Below are 18,667 nucleotides of genomic sequence, written 5' to 3'. Positions count from 1 at the left end.
TAAATAATTGAAGTACATTTGAAAGTTGTTTAAAAATGCATTCTCTGTCTGAATCATGAAAGAAAATTTTTGGGTTTCATGTCCCTTTAAGTGGTAGAGCAGACGTGACCCAGTGCTAGTGGTGGGTGACTGGAGTGGGAGGGCTTTAAAGGCACATGAATATTTTTTTTACTCATGATTCAGAAAGAACATACAGTTTTAAGCATCTTTTTCAATTCAAGTGACAATTTACAACAATTTTCATATAACTGTATGTAATAGACACACTCCCAGATGGGCTATATAAATGCATCATCCACAAAACATTTATGCAAAGACAAATCTAGTGCACAGTGTCCCTTTAACTTCTTTTATCTAAGTGGCTTCTTTCGTTTGGCTTCTTAGTTGAAAAACATATTTAGGTAGGCTCAGGAGAAGCAACACAACACTAAGAGCTAGCTGCTGATTAGTGCTTGCACATATATGCCTTTTGTCATTGGCTCACCCAATGTGTTCAGTTCTCAGCAGTTGCTGTTTCAACAAAGGATGTCAAGAGAATGAAGCAAATTTAATAGAAGTACATTAGAAATTTGTTTAAAGGGACACTAAACCCAATTTTTTTATTTTATGATTCAGATAGAGCATGCCATTTTAAGTGACTTTCTAATTTACTCCTATTAGCAAATGTTCTTCATTCTCTTGGTATCTTTATTTGAAAAGTAAGAATGTAAGTTTAGCTGCCGGCCCATTTTGGTGAACAACCTGGGTTGTTCTTGCTGATTGGTGGATACATTCATCCACCAATAAACAAGTGCTGTCCAAGGTACTGGACTTTCTTTTTCGAATAAAGATAGCAAGAGAACGAAGAAAATTTGATAATAGGAGTAAATTAGAAAGTTGCTTAAAATGGCATGCTCTTTCTGAATCATGAAAGAAAAAAATTGGGTTAATTGTCCCTTTAAAATTGTATGCTGTATCTGAATCATGAAAGAAAACAAATTCGGCTAGATTTAGAGTTTTGCGGCCAAAGGGGTGCGTTAGCTACGCGTGTTTTTTTTCCCCCTGCACCTTTTAAACAACGCTGGTATTTAGAGTTCACTGAAGGTCTGCGTTAGGCTCCAAAAAGGGAGCGTACAGGCATATTTACCGCCACTTCAACTCTCAATACCAGCGTTGCTTACGGACGCGGCCGGCTTCAAAAACGTGCTCGTGCACGATTCCCCCATAGGAAACAATGGGGCAGTTTGAGCTCAAAAAAAATCTAACACCTGCAAAAAAGCAGCGTTCAGCTCCTAACGCAGCCCCATTGTTTCCTATGGGGAAACGCTTCCTAAGTCTGCACCTAACACCCTAACATGTACCCGAGTCTAAACACCCCTAACCTTACACTTATTAACCCCTAATCTGCCGCCCCCGCTATCGCTAACCCCTGCATTACATTTTTAACCCCTAATCTTCCGCTCCGTACACCGCCGCAACCTACATTATCCCTATGTACCCCTAATCTGCTGTCCCTAACATCGCCGACCCCTATATTATATTTATTAACCCCTAATCTGCCCCCCCCCAGGTCGCCGCTACCTTACCTACACTTATTAACCCCTAATCTGCCGACCGGACCTCACCGCTACTATAATAAATGTATTAACCCCTAAAGCTAAGTCTTACCCTAACCCCAACACCCCCCTAAATTAAATATAATTTAAATCTAACTAAATAAAATAAATCTTATTAGATAAATTAATCCTATTTAAAACTAAATACTTACCTGTAAAATAAATCATGATTAAGATAGAGCAAACAATTTTAAACAACTTTCCAATCCACTTCCATTATCTAAATGTGCACAATCTTTTTATTTACGCACTTTGAGGCACTAGCTCCTACTGCGCATGTGCAAGATTTACAGGATATACATATATGCATTTTGTTATTGACTAATGGCGGTCATATGATGCATTAGGGTGGAAAATGTAACTAACACATAAAACTAATCTACTACTCATTTTGGATTGCTTTTGTATTGTGTTTTTATTATGCATTTGTTGATTATGCTATTCTACTGAGTTTAGTGGCCCCTTAAGGGTGCAAGAGCTCTTTTGAAGCAGAGAGAGAAGGGGCAGGAAATCTACCTGGAGAGATCTGTGAATTGCATGACTTAAATACACTCAAAGGAGATGCTGTGCAGGGATGAGGGAAGAGCAGGCTAATATTTACAAAACTAAAGAATAATAAGCAGTATACTCACAAGCACCATTTACACTATAGTATAGAAAACTGAAATGAGAGTAACATCAGGGTGGCACAATCACAATCACAATGGCATGAGGAGATGACCAATCAGAGAACTGCCACTTGCCGCATACAATCCAGGCGCAGTCTGCTTGCTCTGTAAATAAGGTTATTTCAACAGCTGGGCTTAACCTTTTGCCTGGATATTCACTAGAATTTATTTTACTCAGGGCACACTCACTGCTATTAAACATGGCATAAGCTATGTAAACACAAACAGAAAGAGAAGCAGTTAAGTTATATAAACATGGCATCCCTAAAAGCGGTCGGATGATTGTAACACAAGGTCAGCAGGATGGCCGAGATGATGCACAAGTCCTTAGTGTTTCTTCTGTAAATGTATCACGTGAGCTTCTCTGGTCTGTTTTTTTTTCCCACTTTCTTTCTTTGTAGCCTTTATTACTAGTTTGCCTATGTAGCCTTTATTACTAGTTTGCCTATGTAGCCTTTATTACTATGAGGTCTCTCCTGTCTCTAGGGCCTCTCTCACTCGCCGGTGTCTAATCTCTATCACCTCAGGAGTGTGCTATATTCTTCCTGTGTCTGTGTTTCTGAAGGCTCCATCCCCCACTTTTGGCTTTTTCCCTCCTGGAATAGACTTTGCACTCTTTTGTTTACAATGTGTAAAATTAACTGTAACACAGAGAGAAAGTATTGTAAATTAAAAGCCACACAGATAAATATCACACACTGATGCAGAAAAATACAAGTTAAATGGTTGTTATTAGAATACTTTGAAAGAAACTTATTTTAAAGAGGATTACATGGTATTACAGTTTTTATTCATTTATTTTTACAGTGCATGTTCCTCTCCTGCATAAATCATTTGCTCATCAGGCTTTGCAAATTGTCCTTATCAGCCACTGGGAACTAGTAGGAAATGCACAACCGGTATTGCTGTGTTAGTTTCAATGTAACCCTTTGAGTGCTAAGCTCTTTCCCACCTGGGTGCTAAGCTGATTTTATTATTATCGGTTATCTGTAGAGCGCCAACAGATTCTGCAGCACTACCAGTATTGCTGTGTTAGTTTCAATTTAACCCTTTGAGTGCTAAGCTCTTTCCCACCTGGGTGCTAAGCTGATTTGAGTTTTTTTTTTTAATTTTAAATGTTTTTAAATATTTTTTTTTTTAACTTTTTCTTTTTTTCTTTCAGATCCCCAAGACTTATACCGTTGGAAAGGTTAGGCGATTACCTTTCCAATGGTAGGTCTTGGGGGTCTGTAGCTGCTTAGATGTCTGAAATACAGCTTCTAAGCGGCATGCCTCCTTTCCCTATACTTGTCATTGTATTTTGTTAATAAAGTTGCGTGGTGACGCCATCACGTTATTGCGCGTGGCGTCACCACACAAAATGTGAAGCTCTGGCGATGCCTGTCACTATACAGGCCCGATAACCGGGTAGGAGCGGGTGGGAGCCCATAGATCTCCCTCAAGGTGGGAGAGTGCTAGCGATGGCTCTGAGCCGTCGTTAGCACCAGAGTGGGAAACTCTGCGACGGCTCAGAGCCGTGGTTAGCACTCATGGGGTTAAACTGCTTATACTTAGTATTTTTTTTTATCTCAAATCGATGAATTTTTAAAGGGATATGAAACTCAAAAAAAATATTTTGTGATTTTGACAGAGCATACCATTTTAAAAAAGTTTCCAATTTACTTCTATTATTAAATTTGCTTTGTTCCCATGATATGCTGTGTTGAAGAGATACTTAGGTAGGCATCTGGAGCACAACATGGCAGGGAATAGTGCTGTCATCTAGTGCTCTTGCAAATTGATAACATTCTTGCTGCTGCCATATAGTGCTCTAGAAATGGGCCGACTTCTAAGCATTCGTCCTCGCTTTTAAAAAAAAGATACCAAGAGAACGAAGAAAAATTGATAATAGTAGTAAATTAGAAAGGGGTTTAAAATCACGTGCTCTATCTAGATCGTGAAATAAAAATTTTGGTTTTCATATCCATTTAAGTTAGTGAGAATTTCACATGCACTGCTATTTGCTGAATTTTGACTTCTATTATATTTCTCTGCTGCCTTCTTTGTTAACACACAGCATTTTCTGTTTCAGGAAAGTGCACCGTTTGCAGTCATTGGCAGTAACACAATAGTAGAGGCCAAAGGTCAAAGGGTTCGAGGTCGATTGTACCCATGGGGCATAGTGGAAGGTGAGAGTTATCAGCACATAGTAGCCTTTTATCTCATTGCAGTTAGGTCTACAACATGAATGGCAAATCATTCTCTTAAAGGGACAGTAAAATCAAAATTAAACTTTCATGATTCAGATAGAGCATGCAATTTTAAACAGCTTTCTAATTTAATTCTGTTATCAAATTTGCTTTGTTACCTTGGTATCTTTTACTGAAGAGTAAAACTAGGTAGGCTCATAAGAGCTCAGGAGTGTGCACGTGTCTTTTGTACTTTGTGGCAGCAGTGTTTTGCAACATTGCATAACAAAACTATAAATATAACTGCCGTTATATAGTGCTCCAGAAATGGGCCGACTCCTAAGCATACATTCCTGCTTTTCAACAAAAGATACAAAAAGAACAAATAATAATTGATAATAGAAGTAAATTTGAATATTTTTTTTAAAATTGCATGCTCTATCTGAATTATTAAAATCATTTTTTTGTTGTGTCATGCACCCATCTAATGCAGGAGTGAGACTGGTCAGTGGCTAAAGCTTAAGGCGAGTGCAATGTAATTATGCTAAGAAACCGGCCCTATCAGTATAAATGGGTACATTTTTTTGGGGACTAGGGAACCTGATTAAAAGGTAATATGTTCTGTATTTTAACAGATTATATATTATGTACTTGATATACTTGTGTATGCATATTTCACTTGTTTTAGGTCCTTACTGGGATTGAATTTATCACATTTTCACCTAATGATCAATTTGCTCTTTATACCTTATATATTAGTATTAGAAAACACATTAGTTGGTCTTCTACATTTATTACCAATTAAAGTCTTTTGAAAGTTAAGGAATAGGCAGGTAGAAGCAACATGAAATCTTTAACTGTTTCTTTGAAATTAAAACACTGAACCCATTTTTTTTCTTTCGTGATTCAGATAGAGCATGCAATTTTAAGCAACTTTCTAATTTACTCCTGTTTATCAATTTTTCTTCGTTCACTTCCAATCTTTATTTGAAAAAGAAGGCATCTAAGCTTTTTTGGGGGGTTTCAGAACTCTGGACAGCACTTTTTTATTGGTGGATAAATTTATCCACCAATCAGCAAGGACAGCCTAGGTTGTTCACCAAAACTGGGCCGGCATCTAAACTTACATTCTTGCATTTCAAATAAAGATACCAAGAAAATGAAGAACATTTGATAATAGGAGTAAATTAGAAAGTTGTTTAAAATGTCATGCTCTATCTGAATCACAAAAGAAAACTTTGGGTTCAGTGTCCCTTTAAGTATTTCTGAGCAGAATAATCTATAGAAAAATCCTCTTCTTAAATGCTCTAGCGACTGCCCTCCTAAAAATTCAGTGCCCCTGATATATTATTCAGCCAATCCACCTCCTTATTTCAATTAGGTATATGAATAAGAATGACCTCCAGGACACTTGCACAGCTAGTAATGAGGTCTAACACATGAGCAATAACAGGAACAGTTCGAAGGAAGGAAAAGAAAAAAAGCTTAGAAATTATTATTATTATTATTATCATTTATTTGTATAGCGCCGCCAAATTCTGTAGCGCAGTTAGAGAACACAGGCATTCTCTGAATTCTTACACTTCTGGCTAGATCTGATGTGCAGCACTGTGCTTTACTAAATCACTCGCAATAGATAGCAGACAAATCCAGTAATGAAAGCTATTTGCCCGCACATTACATAATCCCCCTTTTCCGCTTTATTATGTAAATCTGCACAAAACGTGTTTCCAAAACCTTTTAATAATACTGTTTTTATATAATATAAAGTTGATTCCATATGCCCACTAATGCTCGTTAGTCTATGGGATCAAAAATGACAAACAATAATCTAATTTTGCCTGCTGCTGCTCCACAGAGAATTAATTAGTTGCTGAGTGACATTCTGCTATGGGACAAGTGCCAGGTGGCAAAGCAGGTGACGCTGGCTGGGATATCGCCAGCACCAAATTACAAAACCATGCAAATGCATGTATGTCCTACCTAGGTAACCCACAGTGATAGGACTCGTATAATTAGTGTCGTGCAGGTTTTGGAAAATATTGTGTTTTGCCACAGCTGGACTTCATATTGGTTTAAAAAAAAAAAAAACAATTTGGGGTTTCAATATCCCTTTAACTAAAATAAATTATTTATAATTAAAAATTAAACTAATATTTAGTTTCAGAAATGTTTAGTACAAAAATGCTGCTTTATGATCATTGAGGTTCAGATTATAACCGTTTGTGTGTTCATTTATCTTGGTTATAGATGGCTACATCAGACTCTAGAGTTGGGTGTAAGTTTGCATTTTATGGTTTTTGTGTTAATTCAAAACTAGTGTAGCCATTTTTATTGTACCTATGATCATGTAAGGCTTTTGGAGAAGGTTTCAGTAAGATCGACCAACTCATTGTTGTCAAATATCTGCCCCACAGTGGAGAACCAGAGTCATTGTGACTTTGTGAAGCTGAGGAATATGCTAATCCGGACCCACATGCACGACCTGAAGGATGTCACATGTGACGTTCACTATGAGAACTATAGAGCCCAGTGCATCCAGCAGATGACAAGGTATGGTCCTTAAAACCAACATGCTCAGCAAATGAATAAACATAGGCCATGCATAAGTATATCAAACAAAAGGTAGAGAAGTCTTTGTAATATTTGTTCTGGCTCTCTCTGCAGTTGTGGAGCTTCCGTAGTTGCACGTAACCAGTCCAGGTAATATCCATCCAAGCTAATGAGCAAATGCACTAATTATCTGTTTAGCTAATATGTAACCTGGCTAAAAAAAGGCTTGGCTGATAACCCATAATATTGTTAACCATCACCACTAATAAACATAATTCTTTATAACCAATATTGTTAATATCTAAATAATAAACCTTCCAACTATTAACTTGAATGGATAATAACAAGTAACATTTTCAACAAGAAACTCTACTAATAGGCTAATGTGCTTACATCCAGTTCCGCTAACAAGCAGTCTCACGTTAACTGTACTACAATGCACTTATAACCGTGATGCTAAACACACTAACTTGTCAATGTCTCGCTTATAGCAAACTGACTCAGGATAACAGGATAGACAGCCCCATTCCCATTCTGCCACTGCCAACACCCGATGCAGAGACAGAGAAACTGATCAAAATGAAGGATGAAGAGGTATGTTGAATTGCCTGTCTTATCAATTTTTTTTTTTTTGCTCTTTACAGGAACATGGAAGTTAACATTAAACTTTCACGATTAAGAGTGTACAATTAACATAAAAATAAAAAAATCCAGTTTACATATGTGATCAACTTTACCCATCTCTCTTGGTATCTTTTGTGGAAACCTAGTTCCATAAGAGCTGTCCTTGGAAAACTCAGGAGCATGCTTTGTATAACATTCTTACAAACATTGCTGCCTTATAGTACGTGCTCGCTGGAGTTAAGTTTCAACAATATTATTATATGGTATAAAGAAGGTATCTTGTTTGTAGCTGGAACCAATGTAGCAAGAGATGAACTGTGAGTGGTACTCAGGAAGCTGAGGCACTTTTAAAAAATTCACCCGAGATTAATTTTCTTAGCGCTAATTGCTACCGCAAGCTTGCGGTAGCAATAACCAGCAACTTGTAATGGCTGGTTATTTATCGTGCACCAGCAAACGGGCAAATTTGTCGGTTTGTGGGTGCACGATGATTTAGTGCTCCACTTGTAATCTACTCCTAAATGTCTAACTATTGGCACACCTTAGGAACAGACCAAGTATGTCGCACCCTTAAAATTGTATAAGTTTCCCAGCACCAATCTAGTAAAAATAATGTCCACTTTATTAGCAAAAAGGTGCAACGTTTTGGCTCAACACAGCATTAATTATGCATCATGATGCATGATTTAAGGGACATTAAACCCCAAATTTTTCTTTCCTGATTCAGATAGAGAATACAGTTTTAAATAACATTCCAGTTTACTTCTATTGTCTAATTTGCTTCATTCTTTAGATATCCTTTGTTGAAAAACTAGTAATGCACATGGGTGAGCCAATCACACGAGGCAGCTACTGAGCCTATTAAGATATGCTTTTCAGCAAAGGATATCAAGAGAATGAAGCAAATTAGATAATAGAAGTAAATTAAAAAGTTGTTTTAACATAGCATGCTCTTTCTAAATCATGAAATAAAAAATTTGGGTTTCATGTCCCTTTAAGGCCGTGCTGGGCCAAAACGTTGCAGCTATTTGTTTTGCTAAAATGGTCTAGTAAAGTGGATGTTAAAGGGATACTGAACCCACATGTTTTCTTTCGTGATTCAGAGAGAGCATGGAATTTTAAGCAACTTTCTAATTTACTCCTATTATCAAATTTTCTTCATTCTCTTGGTATCTTTATTTGAAATGCAAGAATGTAAGTTTAGATGTGGCCCATTTTTGGTGAACAACCTGGGTTGTTCTTGCTGATTGGTGGATAAATTCATTCGATTCAAGTGCTATCCAGAGTGCTGAAACAAATATTTTTCAAATAAATATAGCAAGATAATGAAGAAAAATTGATAATAGGAGTAAATGAAAAAGTTGCTTAAAGGGACAGTCTACCATAGAACTGTTATTGTTTTAAAAGATAGATACTCCCTTTATTACCCATTCCCCAGTTTTGCATAACCAACACAGTTATATTAATATACTTTTTACCTCTGTGATTACTTTGTATCTAGGAACCTTCTTCCAACCCCCTGATCACATGACTGTGACTGTTTATTATCTATTGTCTTAAATTTAGCATTGTATTGTGCTAGATCTTAAATAACTTTCTGTGCCTGTACACAGTGTTATCTATATGGCCCACGTGTACTTTCTGTCTCTTTGTGTTGAAAAAAGATTTAAAAAGCATGTGATAAGAGGCAGCCCTCAAAGGCTTAGAAATTAGCATATGAGCCTACCTATGTTTAGTTTAAACTAAGAATACCAAGAGAAAAAAGCAAATCTGATGATAAAAGTAAATTGGAAAGATGAATAAAATTAAAAGTCCTATGTGAATAATGAAAGTTTAATTTATACTAGACTGTCCCTTTAAAATTGCATGCTCTATCTGAATCACGAAAGAAAAAATATTTGGGTTCAGTGTCCCTTTAATTTACTATAATGGCGCTGTGGAATTTATACAACAAACATTTTAAGGGTAAGCAGTGGCCCTTTGTACCTTATTGATGATGTGTAAGTTTCAGAATACTAATACAATAGAGGTAAATTGTATATTGAAAATGATGTGCTCTGTCTGAAACATGAAAGTTTAAATTTGACTTCCCTGACGCTTTAAATGTTTTTATTAGTCGGGCATCTCTTATGTTTACGCTGACTTTTGTGGAGGACAAAAAGATAACGCTACCATACAAAATCACATGCCCTACACTTCCCCAGACATGTTAGTTGTTGCAGGAAACAATACACAAAGCTTTTCACACTACTACGCCATACGCATAAATGCACAACTTAATCACATTACTAACAATCATGTATTGCATTTATTGAGTAAGCAGGAAAATACCTGTATCGACACAAATTGGAGCATATTTATCAAGCTCCGTATGGAGCTGATGCCCATCGTCAGAAATCGACAGAAATCAACCTGGGTGAATACGATCAGGTTGATTGACACCCCCTGATAGCGGCCGCGAATCTGCAGGGGGCGGTATTGCACTAGCAGTTCACAAGATCTGCTGGTGCAATGATAAATGCAGAGAGCGTATGCTGTCGGCATTTATCAATGTGCAGCGGACATGATCCGCTATATCGGATCATGTCTGCTCGCGCCATCATAAATAGGTCCCATTGTAGCAAAATATCCATGCAGCCACGGTGGTTCTTTTTAATCTTGCTCTAAACAGGATTTTTTAATTGAAGTCAATGGAGACGTGTTGTCAGTTGATATGGTTGGGAAATGGCTAGAAATATCTGCATTAACAAATGTCTATGCTGGATTCTGCTTTATATTCTTTTGAAGCACTTGGCCCTGCATTAGATATAATATGATGAACTTATGTATTGCCACATTTTTTTCTCAAAGCCAACCTGGTCAAACACATGAAAACTGTCAGCAGTGCAATACTGACAAAAAGTAACGTTTACTATTTACTAACAGGGCAATTTGACATTTTCATGGTTTACAAAAGCTTTATGCTAATGACACCGGCTTCTTCGTTCACCTGAAGAAAGGCAGTTAAAGTGACATTAAATTAATCAGGATTTGTAATATATAATAGAAACTAATTATGACCAGACTACCATCTCTCTGTGGTAAAAGAAAGATAGAGCCATGGAAGTAACTACAAGGTGAACTATTATTACTAGTTCCATAGCTCCATAGGCCTCCATCTAAATATATATATATAGATCTAGATAAATAGATATATTTATACTCATATCCTACCTCTATCTATTTTTCTGTCTGTTTGTCTACCTATCTGTCTGTCTGTCTTTGAGAGAGAATAGAATGTGAAAACAATTTGAGTTTGTGGGGAGAATGGATAGAGCACACAAGTAAATACAATGATATTAGCTTTCTTTATGACTCCTTAATTCTTGCCTTGATCTCCTGATTCAGTGATCACTTACAGTCCTCTATTCCGTCTGGTTTACAATAAATCTCATTATCTCTCTCTCTCTCCCAGCTTCGGCGGATGCAGGAAATGTTGCAGAAAATGCAGCAGCAGATACAGGAGCAATGATCACCTCTTCATGATGGCACTTACCCCCTCACTACTCCCACACCCCAACCCAGCACCTCTAGGACCAGTATGGAGATGGATGTGGTACCCAAGGACTCTTCACAGTATCTTATTTATTGATATGAACACCCGTCCGACATGAGCTTCTCCCTCTGCTTACTGACCTCTCCTGCCCTCCTGGAAAGCCCTATAATGGAGCCAGCACCTCGCAAGAAGGCTGCATATTTACGTCAGTTTAAGTTGTATCCCTTTCACGTTTGTTTTATACAAGGAGGAGTAAAAAGGATCCTAGAAGAGTGCAGAAGCCAGGGAAGAGAGTAAAGACAACTGCAAAGCATCATGGGATGGAATGCATGATTTTCTAAGAGAGTTTATAAAGATAAAGGATCTTTTACACAATGAAAACATATCCCTATTCTTTCACAAAGCTCTGTTAACAGAGCAGAAAGAGGGTTGTTTTAAGTGGGTGGGGGGGTTGTTTTCAAGTCTTTTCAGCCTTCACCTGATTCCAGTTACTCAACAATCTTGTGTTATATTTTATTTGTACAGTGTTTCAGTTTTTTGGACTCAGGACATTTTTTTGATGTATCAATGTTTACTTGCAGTAACTTTATTGAGACCAAGGGAAGAGACAGACCCTTGAGGTGCAGAGACAGAGAGGCTACATAGGGTTTACCTAAGAGAACAGAGTACAGAACACACAACCTATATGACAATAATCTGCTTGTGTATTGTTGCATTTCTACATTATTTATATAAATTGGTGCAAGATAATGGCTGCCATCTATAACATCTCTGCATAGAACTTCATAGGCTTCCTTCTGCTTGAAGGGAAATGAACCTCATAGAATGTCTGAACTGCATGTTCTTATTTATTTCATCTATGACAAGATTTAGATTCAAATTTTACAGGAAACATGAAAGTTGAGGAAACTGTGATCATTTTTGGTGCATTTTATGGAAAGTGGAAGCTGTGGGAATCACTTAAAAGTAGCAGGATGTGTTTTATGTGTCTGTTATATCACACAGAATGTGGCCCCCGCATTGTAACTACTTTCTAGGGTTCTAACTACATAAAGTGGGGATAATTTATAAAAAGTAGAATTGTTAATTATTTAATTGTATTTCTGAAACTATTGAAGTATTGGTAAATTTAAAGGGACATTGAATAGAAAGGGGACGTAAGCTGTGCTAATACTGTGAAATCACATTAGGTTAACTTTAAAGGAAATTTAAAAACAGAAATAGTAAGCGTTTTACCTTTGCTATTGATGTCTATATAAATTTGCTTCTAAAATATAACATTTTCTGCTTATATTTGAAATAACAATCATCCACTAACGAAATGCTCTAAGATGCTGGGGCCACAAGGCTTCTGCCGAAATAAACGTACTCCTATTTTTTTACAGACATGCACATAGGGCCAGGCATCATTATGTACAAGGTCATCGACCCTCATAGCTACGGATGAAAAGCGGGAATGCCCGTACTTAGTGGTGTCATGTTACTGGCCAATTGTTTCAAAGTTAAAGTGAATAAAAAACACAGAATGTATATGGACAGCAGTAGCACTATACGCAATATACTTTCTATTATTATTTTTCTGTACTGTTTAATATCCCTTTAAATTTAGCCTATTGTGGTTTATTAACACTTGCAGTCTTAGTACAACTTACCTCCATTTTCAACAACTTACTTTCTTTTTCCATGGGCTTACTTTGTAGCTTACAAGCTTTGACCTGAAAGCTGTGTTGTATCCCCATCACCACTACCCTCTCTGCCTTCAGTGACATATCAGACAAGGGTACGGCCACTGGATTCTGATGATATCCAAATGCTTCTGAATGATGTGGCATTTTGTATCAAATCCATAATCAAACAAAATAATTACTGGATAATAATATGTTTAACGCTGTTTTATTACCCAAGATAAATGAAGTCAACACCAGGTGCAAACCCACAATAAATTATTTTTTTATTGTGAGGATTTTTATACATACACTATGCTTGGATATATCATTTTTTTAAAACTGATTTGTTGGAGGCCCTTAAAACCTTATATAATGAAAACTATGGTGATTCATATCTACTCTATTTTGTTCACCAACAATGAGAAGATCTATAACTGCATACTCTATAGGGACATTCCTAAGCATATCGCAACCACATAGGTAACCTAGTTAGCAGTGAGAGTCCATTAAGTTAAAGGGACATAAAACCTAATACATGTACTTCCCTCTAATTATTGCCGCTGCCATTTTGGCACCTAGGTTAGTTGCATTTAGGGATGGGTGAATGTGTTTATATTTGAATTTGAATGTTAGAACGAATGTTATTGTAGAAACATTTATACAACACAGTTGTAGACTAGAAATACTATTTCAAATTTGAATGTGACATTTATAAAGAATTTATGTAGCATATGAATATTACATTTATTAAACACAGTTGTAGACTAGAAATACTATTTCGAATTTGAATTTCACATTTGAATGTCACATTCAAATTCAAATATTACATTTAAAAAAACACAGTATTAAACTAGAAATACTATATCGAATGTATCAAAATTTGTTTTTTATTTCGAATTTTTAGAATCATTCGCCCATCCCTGGTTGCACTGCAGAAATATTAACTAGAATTGCTGAACATATGCAGACACATTAGCACTGGAATGCAGTGAAAGTTAGATTTCAACCTAGTAGCACCCATTACTAGAAGGAGGAGGTGGTGAATAACCTCAGTTATATGCTTATAAAATGCATTTAGTGTCCAATGTCCTTTTGATATGTACAGATAGTGATGTAATGCTGGTTGACACGGATCTGTACAACAAATGTCTTTGCACAAACCTCTTGCTATTGTACCTGTTTTCTACTTATTTTGCCCACATTCCGCCTATACTACATGTTGTGTAGCGCAGAGGTCAGTAACCTTGGGGCCCCAGATGTTTTGGAACTACATTTCCCATGATGCTGAAACACTCTTTAAGCTGTCTGAGCATCATGGGAAATGCAGTTACAAAACATCTGAGGGCCCAAGGTTGCTGACTCCTGGTGTAGTGTACATGTTGTATATTAGATTGCTGTGCTGGCTCTTATGTACATACTCTGCAAACAATACTGTTTATACATTGCTGAGAGGTGATAAAGGGATTATTGTCAAAGCATTACATTACATAAATTTTGTATAAAGTTATATTTTATAAAGTGCAGATGCATTTAGCCACATGTTCCATTTGGTTAGATTTGATTAAATACATTTTTAAAATAAGTAAGATTTTGACAGGTCAAGTCCCTCCCTGAAGTTATAAAAATTAAAATTCCTTATTATATCATATTACTTTTAATGATCTATTTATAATAATTTTAATCTTAAATGGATTATTTAAAAATAGAGGTTAATTTATGATGGATGTCTCCACGAAAATAAAACTTGCTGTAAGCAGTCCTTAAAGGGACATTATACACTTTAAGATAGTAATATAAAATGATAAATCATATTTATTAATTCATTTTTTATTTTGTCCCCTTTTTCTGTAATTCAATTCTGAAATTGTGAGCTTTTCAGTTCCCGTTAGAAATGGAGGTGCAGAACACTGTTATATTCCACACAGCCATTGGCTGCACACTCTAGTGGTGTATTTTTAACTGTCCCTAATTGGCCTCAGCAGAGAAGGTAACCTAAGTTACAACATGGCAGATCCCATTGTTTTATAGACATTAACATTTTGAACTTATTTTGTCAATATTTAAACAGCGAATTAAACTTTAAAAAATACATCAATATGTTATTCTCAAACTAATCTTTTTTTTTGAATACATCATTCTAAATCTAACATTTTTTTAGTGTTTAATGTCCCTTTAAAGACTAAAATATGAATATACCAATTATTCTCAATGGGACTGAACTTGGTTTAATTTAATCTGTAGTAGTCAGCATCCAGAACAATGCTAATAACCTGACATTGTGTTCTCCCTCCCTTCTCTTACTTATACATACTACATCTGTCTATAGTTATATATGCATATTTGAAGGAAAAGGAAGGTGTAACTGTGCGTGTGTGCATCTTTGTTTTATAATTTTGGTATATTTGATTTTATATATGTTTGCTTATATATATGTTTTCATGTGTTTGTATTTATGTATGTATATATATATATATATATATATATATATATATATATATATATATATATGTGTGTGTGTGTGTGTGTAGGCATTATTGTTTATACTTATCTAATTTCTTTCCAATCTACTTTTTATTGTAGTAGTGCATATCGCAGAAATGTTTACATAAAAAAGTCATCATCAATACTTTAACCTGTGACCTGCAGACAAAATGGTGGTAAAGTCATGTGCACTCACATTCCCCTTCATGCACTTCTGTGCCAGCCTGAGCAATCACTGACAGGGGATGTATGATATGGAGATTGTGTGTGCAGTCTCTAAATAAGTATAATGTTTACATGCTTATTGCAAACATGCTTCATATATGCCCTGCTGTACAATAAACTCTGCCCCTTTAACTTTCAGCGCTACATTTTTTGTTGTTTTACAAATACAGGCCATACACATACTAACTTATAAATGTTCTATGCTTTACTTGCTAACCTTTGTAACACAGTGATCTTTTTACTCCACAATATTTATTTCTATATACTTTTACATACAGAAGGAAACCTGCACAAGCTGCATTACTTTGCATTCTATGTATACTATATATTCACACACATGCTTTTCTCATTTATGTGGCTTTGTATTTTACATTTATTTCTATGTGCTACCTTTTCACAAGCAAAAGCTTTATTTGTATGTTTTGCGCTGCACAAAATGCCTTCACATCACATTGCTGTTCGAATAAGCCCCTTTGTATATCATTGATATAATACTTTTATTTATTGTAGGCAGAATACATCACACACAGTCATAGTGAATGATATGCGCATTACGCATATATTTTATTCTGCATTATTCATACATAATTCTCTCATTCCTACATAGTGTATATTCCAATGTCCAGATAATTAAAGCATTTTATAAATATTTACTTTGTCTTTTTTTAAGGGATCGGATACGTTTTTGGTTTTATTTATTAAATGAATGGAACTCAATTTTGTAATAAATTGAAACCCCCCAAAACAATTTCCTTTATGATTCAGAACAAACAATTTTAAACAACTTTCCAATTTACTTCTACTTCCAGTTTTGCTTAATTTTATTGGTATCCTTTATTGAAGAATCAGCAATGTAACACTGGGAGCTAGCTGAACACATTGGTAAACTAATGACAAGAGGTTTATATGCACAACCACCAATCAGCAGCTAGCTCCCAGCTCCTAAACAAATTAGATCAGAGAAATAAACTGGAAACTTGTCTAAAATGGTTTGCTCTATCTGAATAATAGAAATAATGTTTGGGTTTCATGTCCCCTTAAAGGGGCACTAAACCCAAATTTTCATGATTCAGATAGAGCATGCAATTTTAAGCAACTTTCTAATTTACTCCTATTATCATTTTTTCTTTGTTTTCTTGCTATCTTTATTTGAAAAAGAAGGCATCTAAGCTAAGGATCCAGCCAATTTTTGGTTCAGGACATGGACAGCACTTGTTTAATGGTGGGTTCATTTAGCCACCAATCAGCAAGCACAACCCAGGTTGTGAACCAAAAATGGTCCGGCTTCTAAACTTACATTCTTGCTTTTCAAATAAAGATAGCAAGAGAATGAATAAAAGTTGATAATAGGAGTTAATTAGAAAGTTTCTTAATATTGCATGCTCTATCTGAATCATGAAATAAACAATTTGGGTTCAGTGTCCCTTTAAGGATCAATTTTATGGACCAAGGGGTTATGCAGCATATTTTAGGCTTTACCAGCATATTTTTCTCAGTCTAATATTGATTTTATTTAACATTTCCCAGTACATGACAATACAGGGCTGTTACATGAATTATTGATCCTGTGCCTCTGTCACCTCACAATTAAGGTCTTAGTCTCTACCCCACTGTAAGACCACCTTACAGTGCATTCCCAAGCTGAAATATTTCTTATACTAACTGTTGCTGTTATTAATGTTTACAACTTGAGAATCCTAATAAATATGTCAAAATATTCAAGCGTCTCTGTGTATAATGCATACTGGTACACTGTCTGGTGATAATACAGATACACACTCTGTGCAGTGTATAATGCATACAGGTACAATGTCTGGTGATAATACAGATACACACTCTGTGCTGTGTATAATGCATACAGGTACAATGTCTGGTGATAATATAGATACTCAGTCTGTGCTGTGTATAATGCATACAGGTACAATGTCTGGTGATAATACAGATACACACTCTGTGCTGTGTATAATGCATACAGGTACAATGTCTGGTGATAATACAGATACACACTCTGTGCTGTGTATAATGCATACAGGTACAATGTCTGGCGATAATATAGATACACAGTCTGTGCTGTGTATAATGCATACAGGTACAATGTCTGGTGATAATACAGATACACACTCTGTGCAGTGTATAATGCATACAGGTACACTGTCTGGTGATAATACAGATACACACTCTGTGCTGTGTATAATTAGGCTGACAATATTGCCGCTTTAAAAAGGGACACATATGAAAAATACATATGTCAGGGCTGTTTTTAGGGCTGTTTAAAGAAATGTTTTGTATAAGAACCCTGACATATGTATTTTTCATATGTGTCCCTTCTTAAAGCGGCAATATGGTCAGCCTATGTATAATGCATACAGGTACAATGTCTGGTGATAATACAGATACACACTCTGTGCAGTGTATAATGCATACAGGTACAATGTCTGGTGATAATACAGATACACACTCTGTGCTGTGTATAATGCATACAGGTACAATGTCTGGTGATAATACAGGTACACACTCTGTGCTGTGTATAATGCATACAGGTACAATGTCTGGTGATAATACAGATACACACTCTGTGCTGTGTATAATGCATACAGGTACAATGTCTGGTGATAATACAGGTACACACTCTGTGCTGTGTATAATGCATACAGGTACAATGTCTGGTGATAATACAGATACACACTCTGTGCTGTGTATAATGCATACAGGTACAATGTCTGGTGATAATACAGATACACACTATGTGCTGTGTATAATGCATACAAGTACAATGTCTGGTGATAATACAGATACACACTCTGTGCTGTGTATAATGCATACAGGTACAATGTCTGGTGATAATACAGATACACACTCTGTGCTGTGTATAATGCATACAGGTACAATGTCTGGTGATAATACAGATACACACTCTGTGCTGTGTATAATGCATACAGGTACAATGTCTGGTGATAATACAGATACACACTCTGTGCTGTGTATAATGCATACAGGTACAATGTCTGGCGATAATACAGATACACACTATGTGCTGTGTATAATGCATACAGGTACAATGTCTGGTGATAATACAGATACACACTATGTGCTGTGTATAATGCATACAGGTACAATGTCTGGTGATAATACAGATACACACTCTGTGCTG

The 18,667-nt window shown here is 36.0% G+C and overlaps 1 protein-coding gene across 4 annotated transcripts in view; it reads left to right on the top strand.

The window, feature by feature from the left end:
- The window catches only part of SEPTIN5 (septin 5), a 94,078-nt gene extending 76,840 nt beyond the window's left edge, over positions 1–17,238 (top strand). For 3 of the 4 annotated variants that reach the window (XM_053701931.1, XM_053701932.1, XM_053701928.1), the window contains 5 exons: positions 4,335–4,431; positions 6,849–6,984; positions 7,099–7,134; positions 7,476–7,578; positions 11,063–17,238. In XM_053701931.1, the coding sequence (XP_053557906.1) occupies positions 4,335–4,431; positions 6,849–6,984; positions 7,099–7,134; positions 7,476–7,578; positions 11,063–11,119 (429 nt within the window). In that variant the 3' untranslated portion in view covers positions 11,120–17,238. The remainder of the gene's footprint in view (positions 1–4,334; positions 4,432–6,848; positions 6,985–7,098; positions 7,135–7,475; positions 7,579–11,062) is intronic. The other variant, XM_053701930.1, reaches the window with a different exon arrangement.
- Positions 17,239–18,667: the final 1,429 nt, after the last annotated feature.

Source organism: Bombina bombina, chromosome 2 (genome assembly GCF_027579735.1).
Source record: "Bombina bombina isolate aBomBom1 chromosome 2, aBomBom1.pri, whole genome shotgun sequence".
Lineage (NCBI taxonomy): Eukaryota > Metazoa > Chordata > Amphibia > Anura > Bombinatoridae > Bombina > Bombina bombina.
This window is presented reverse-complemented; position numbering and strand designations above follow the sequence as displayed.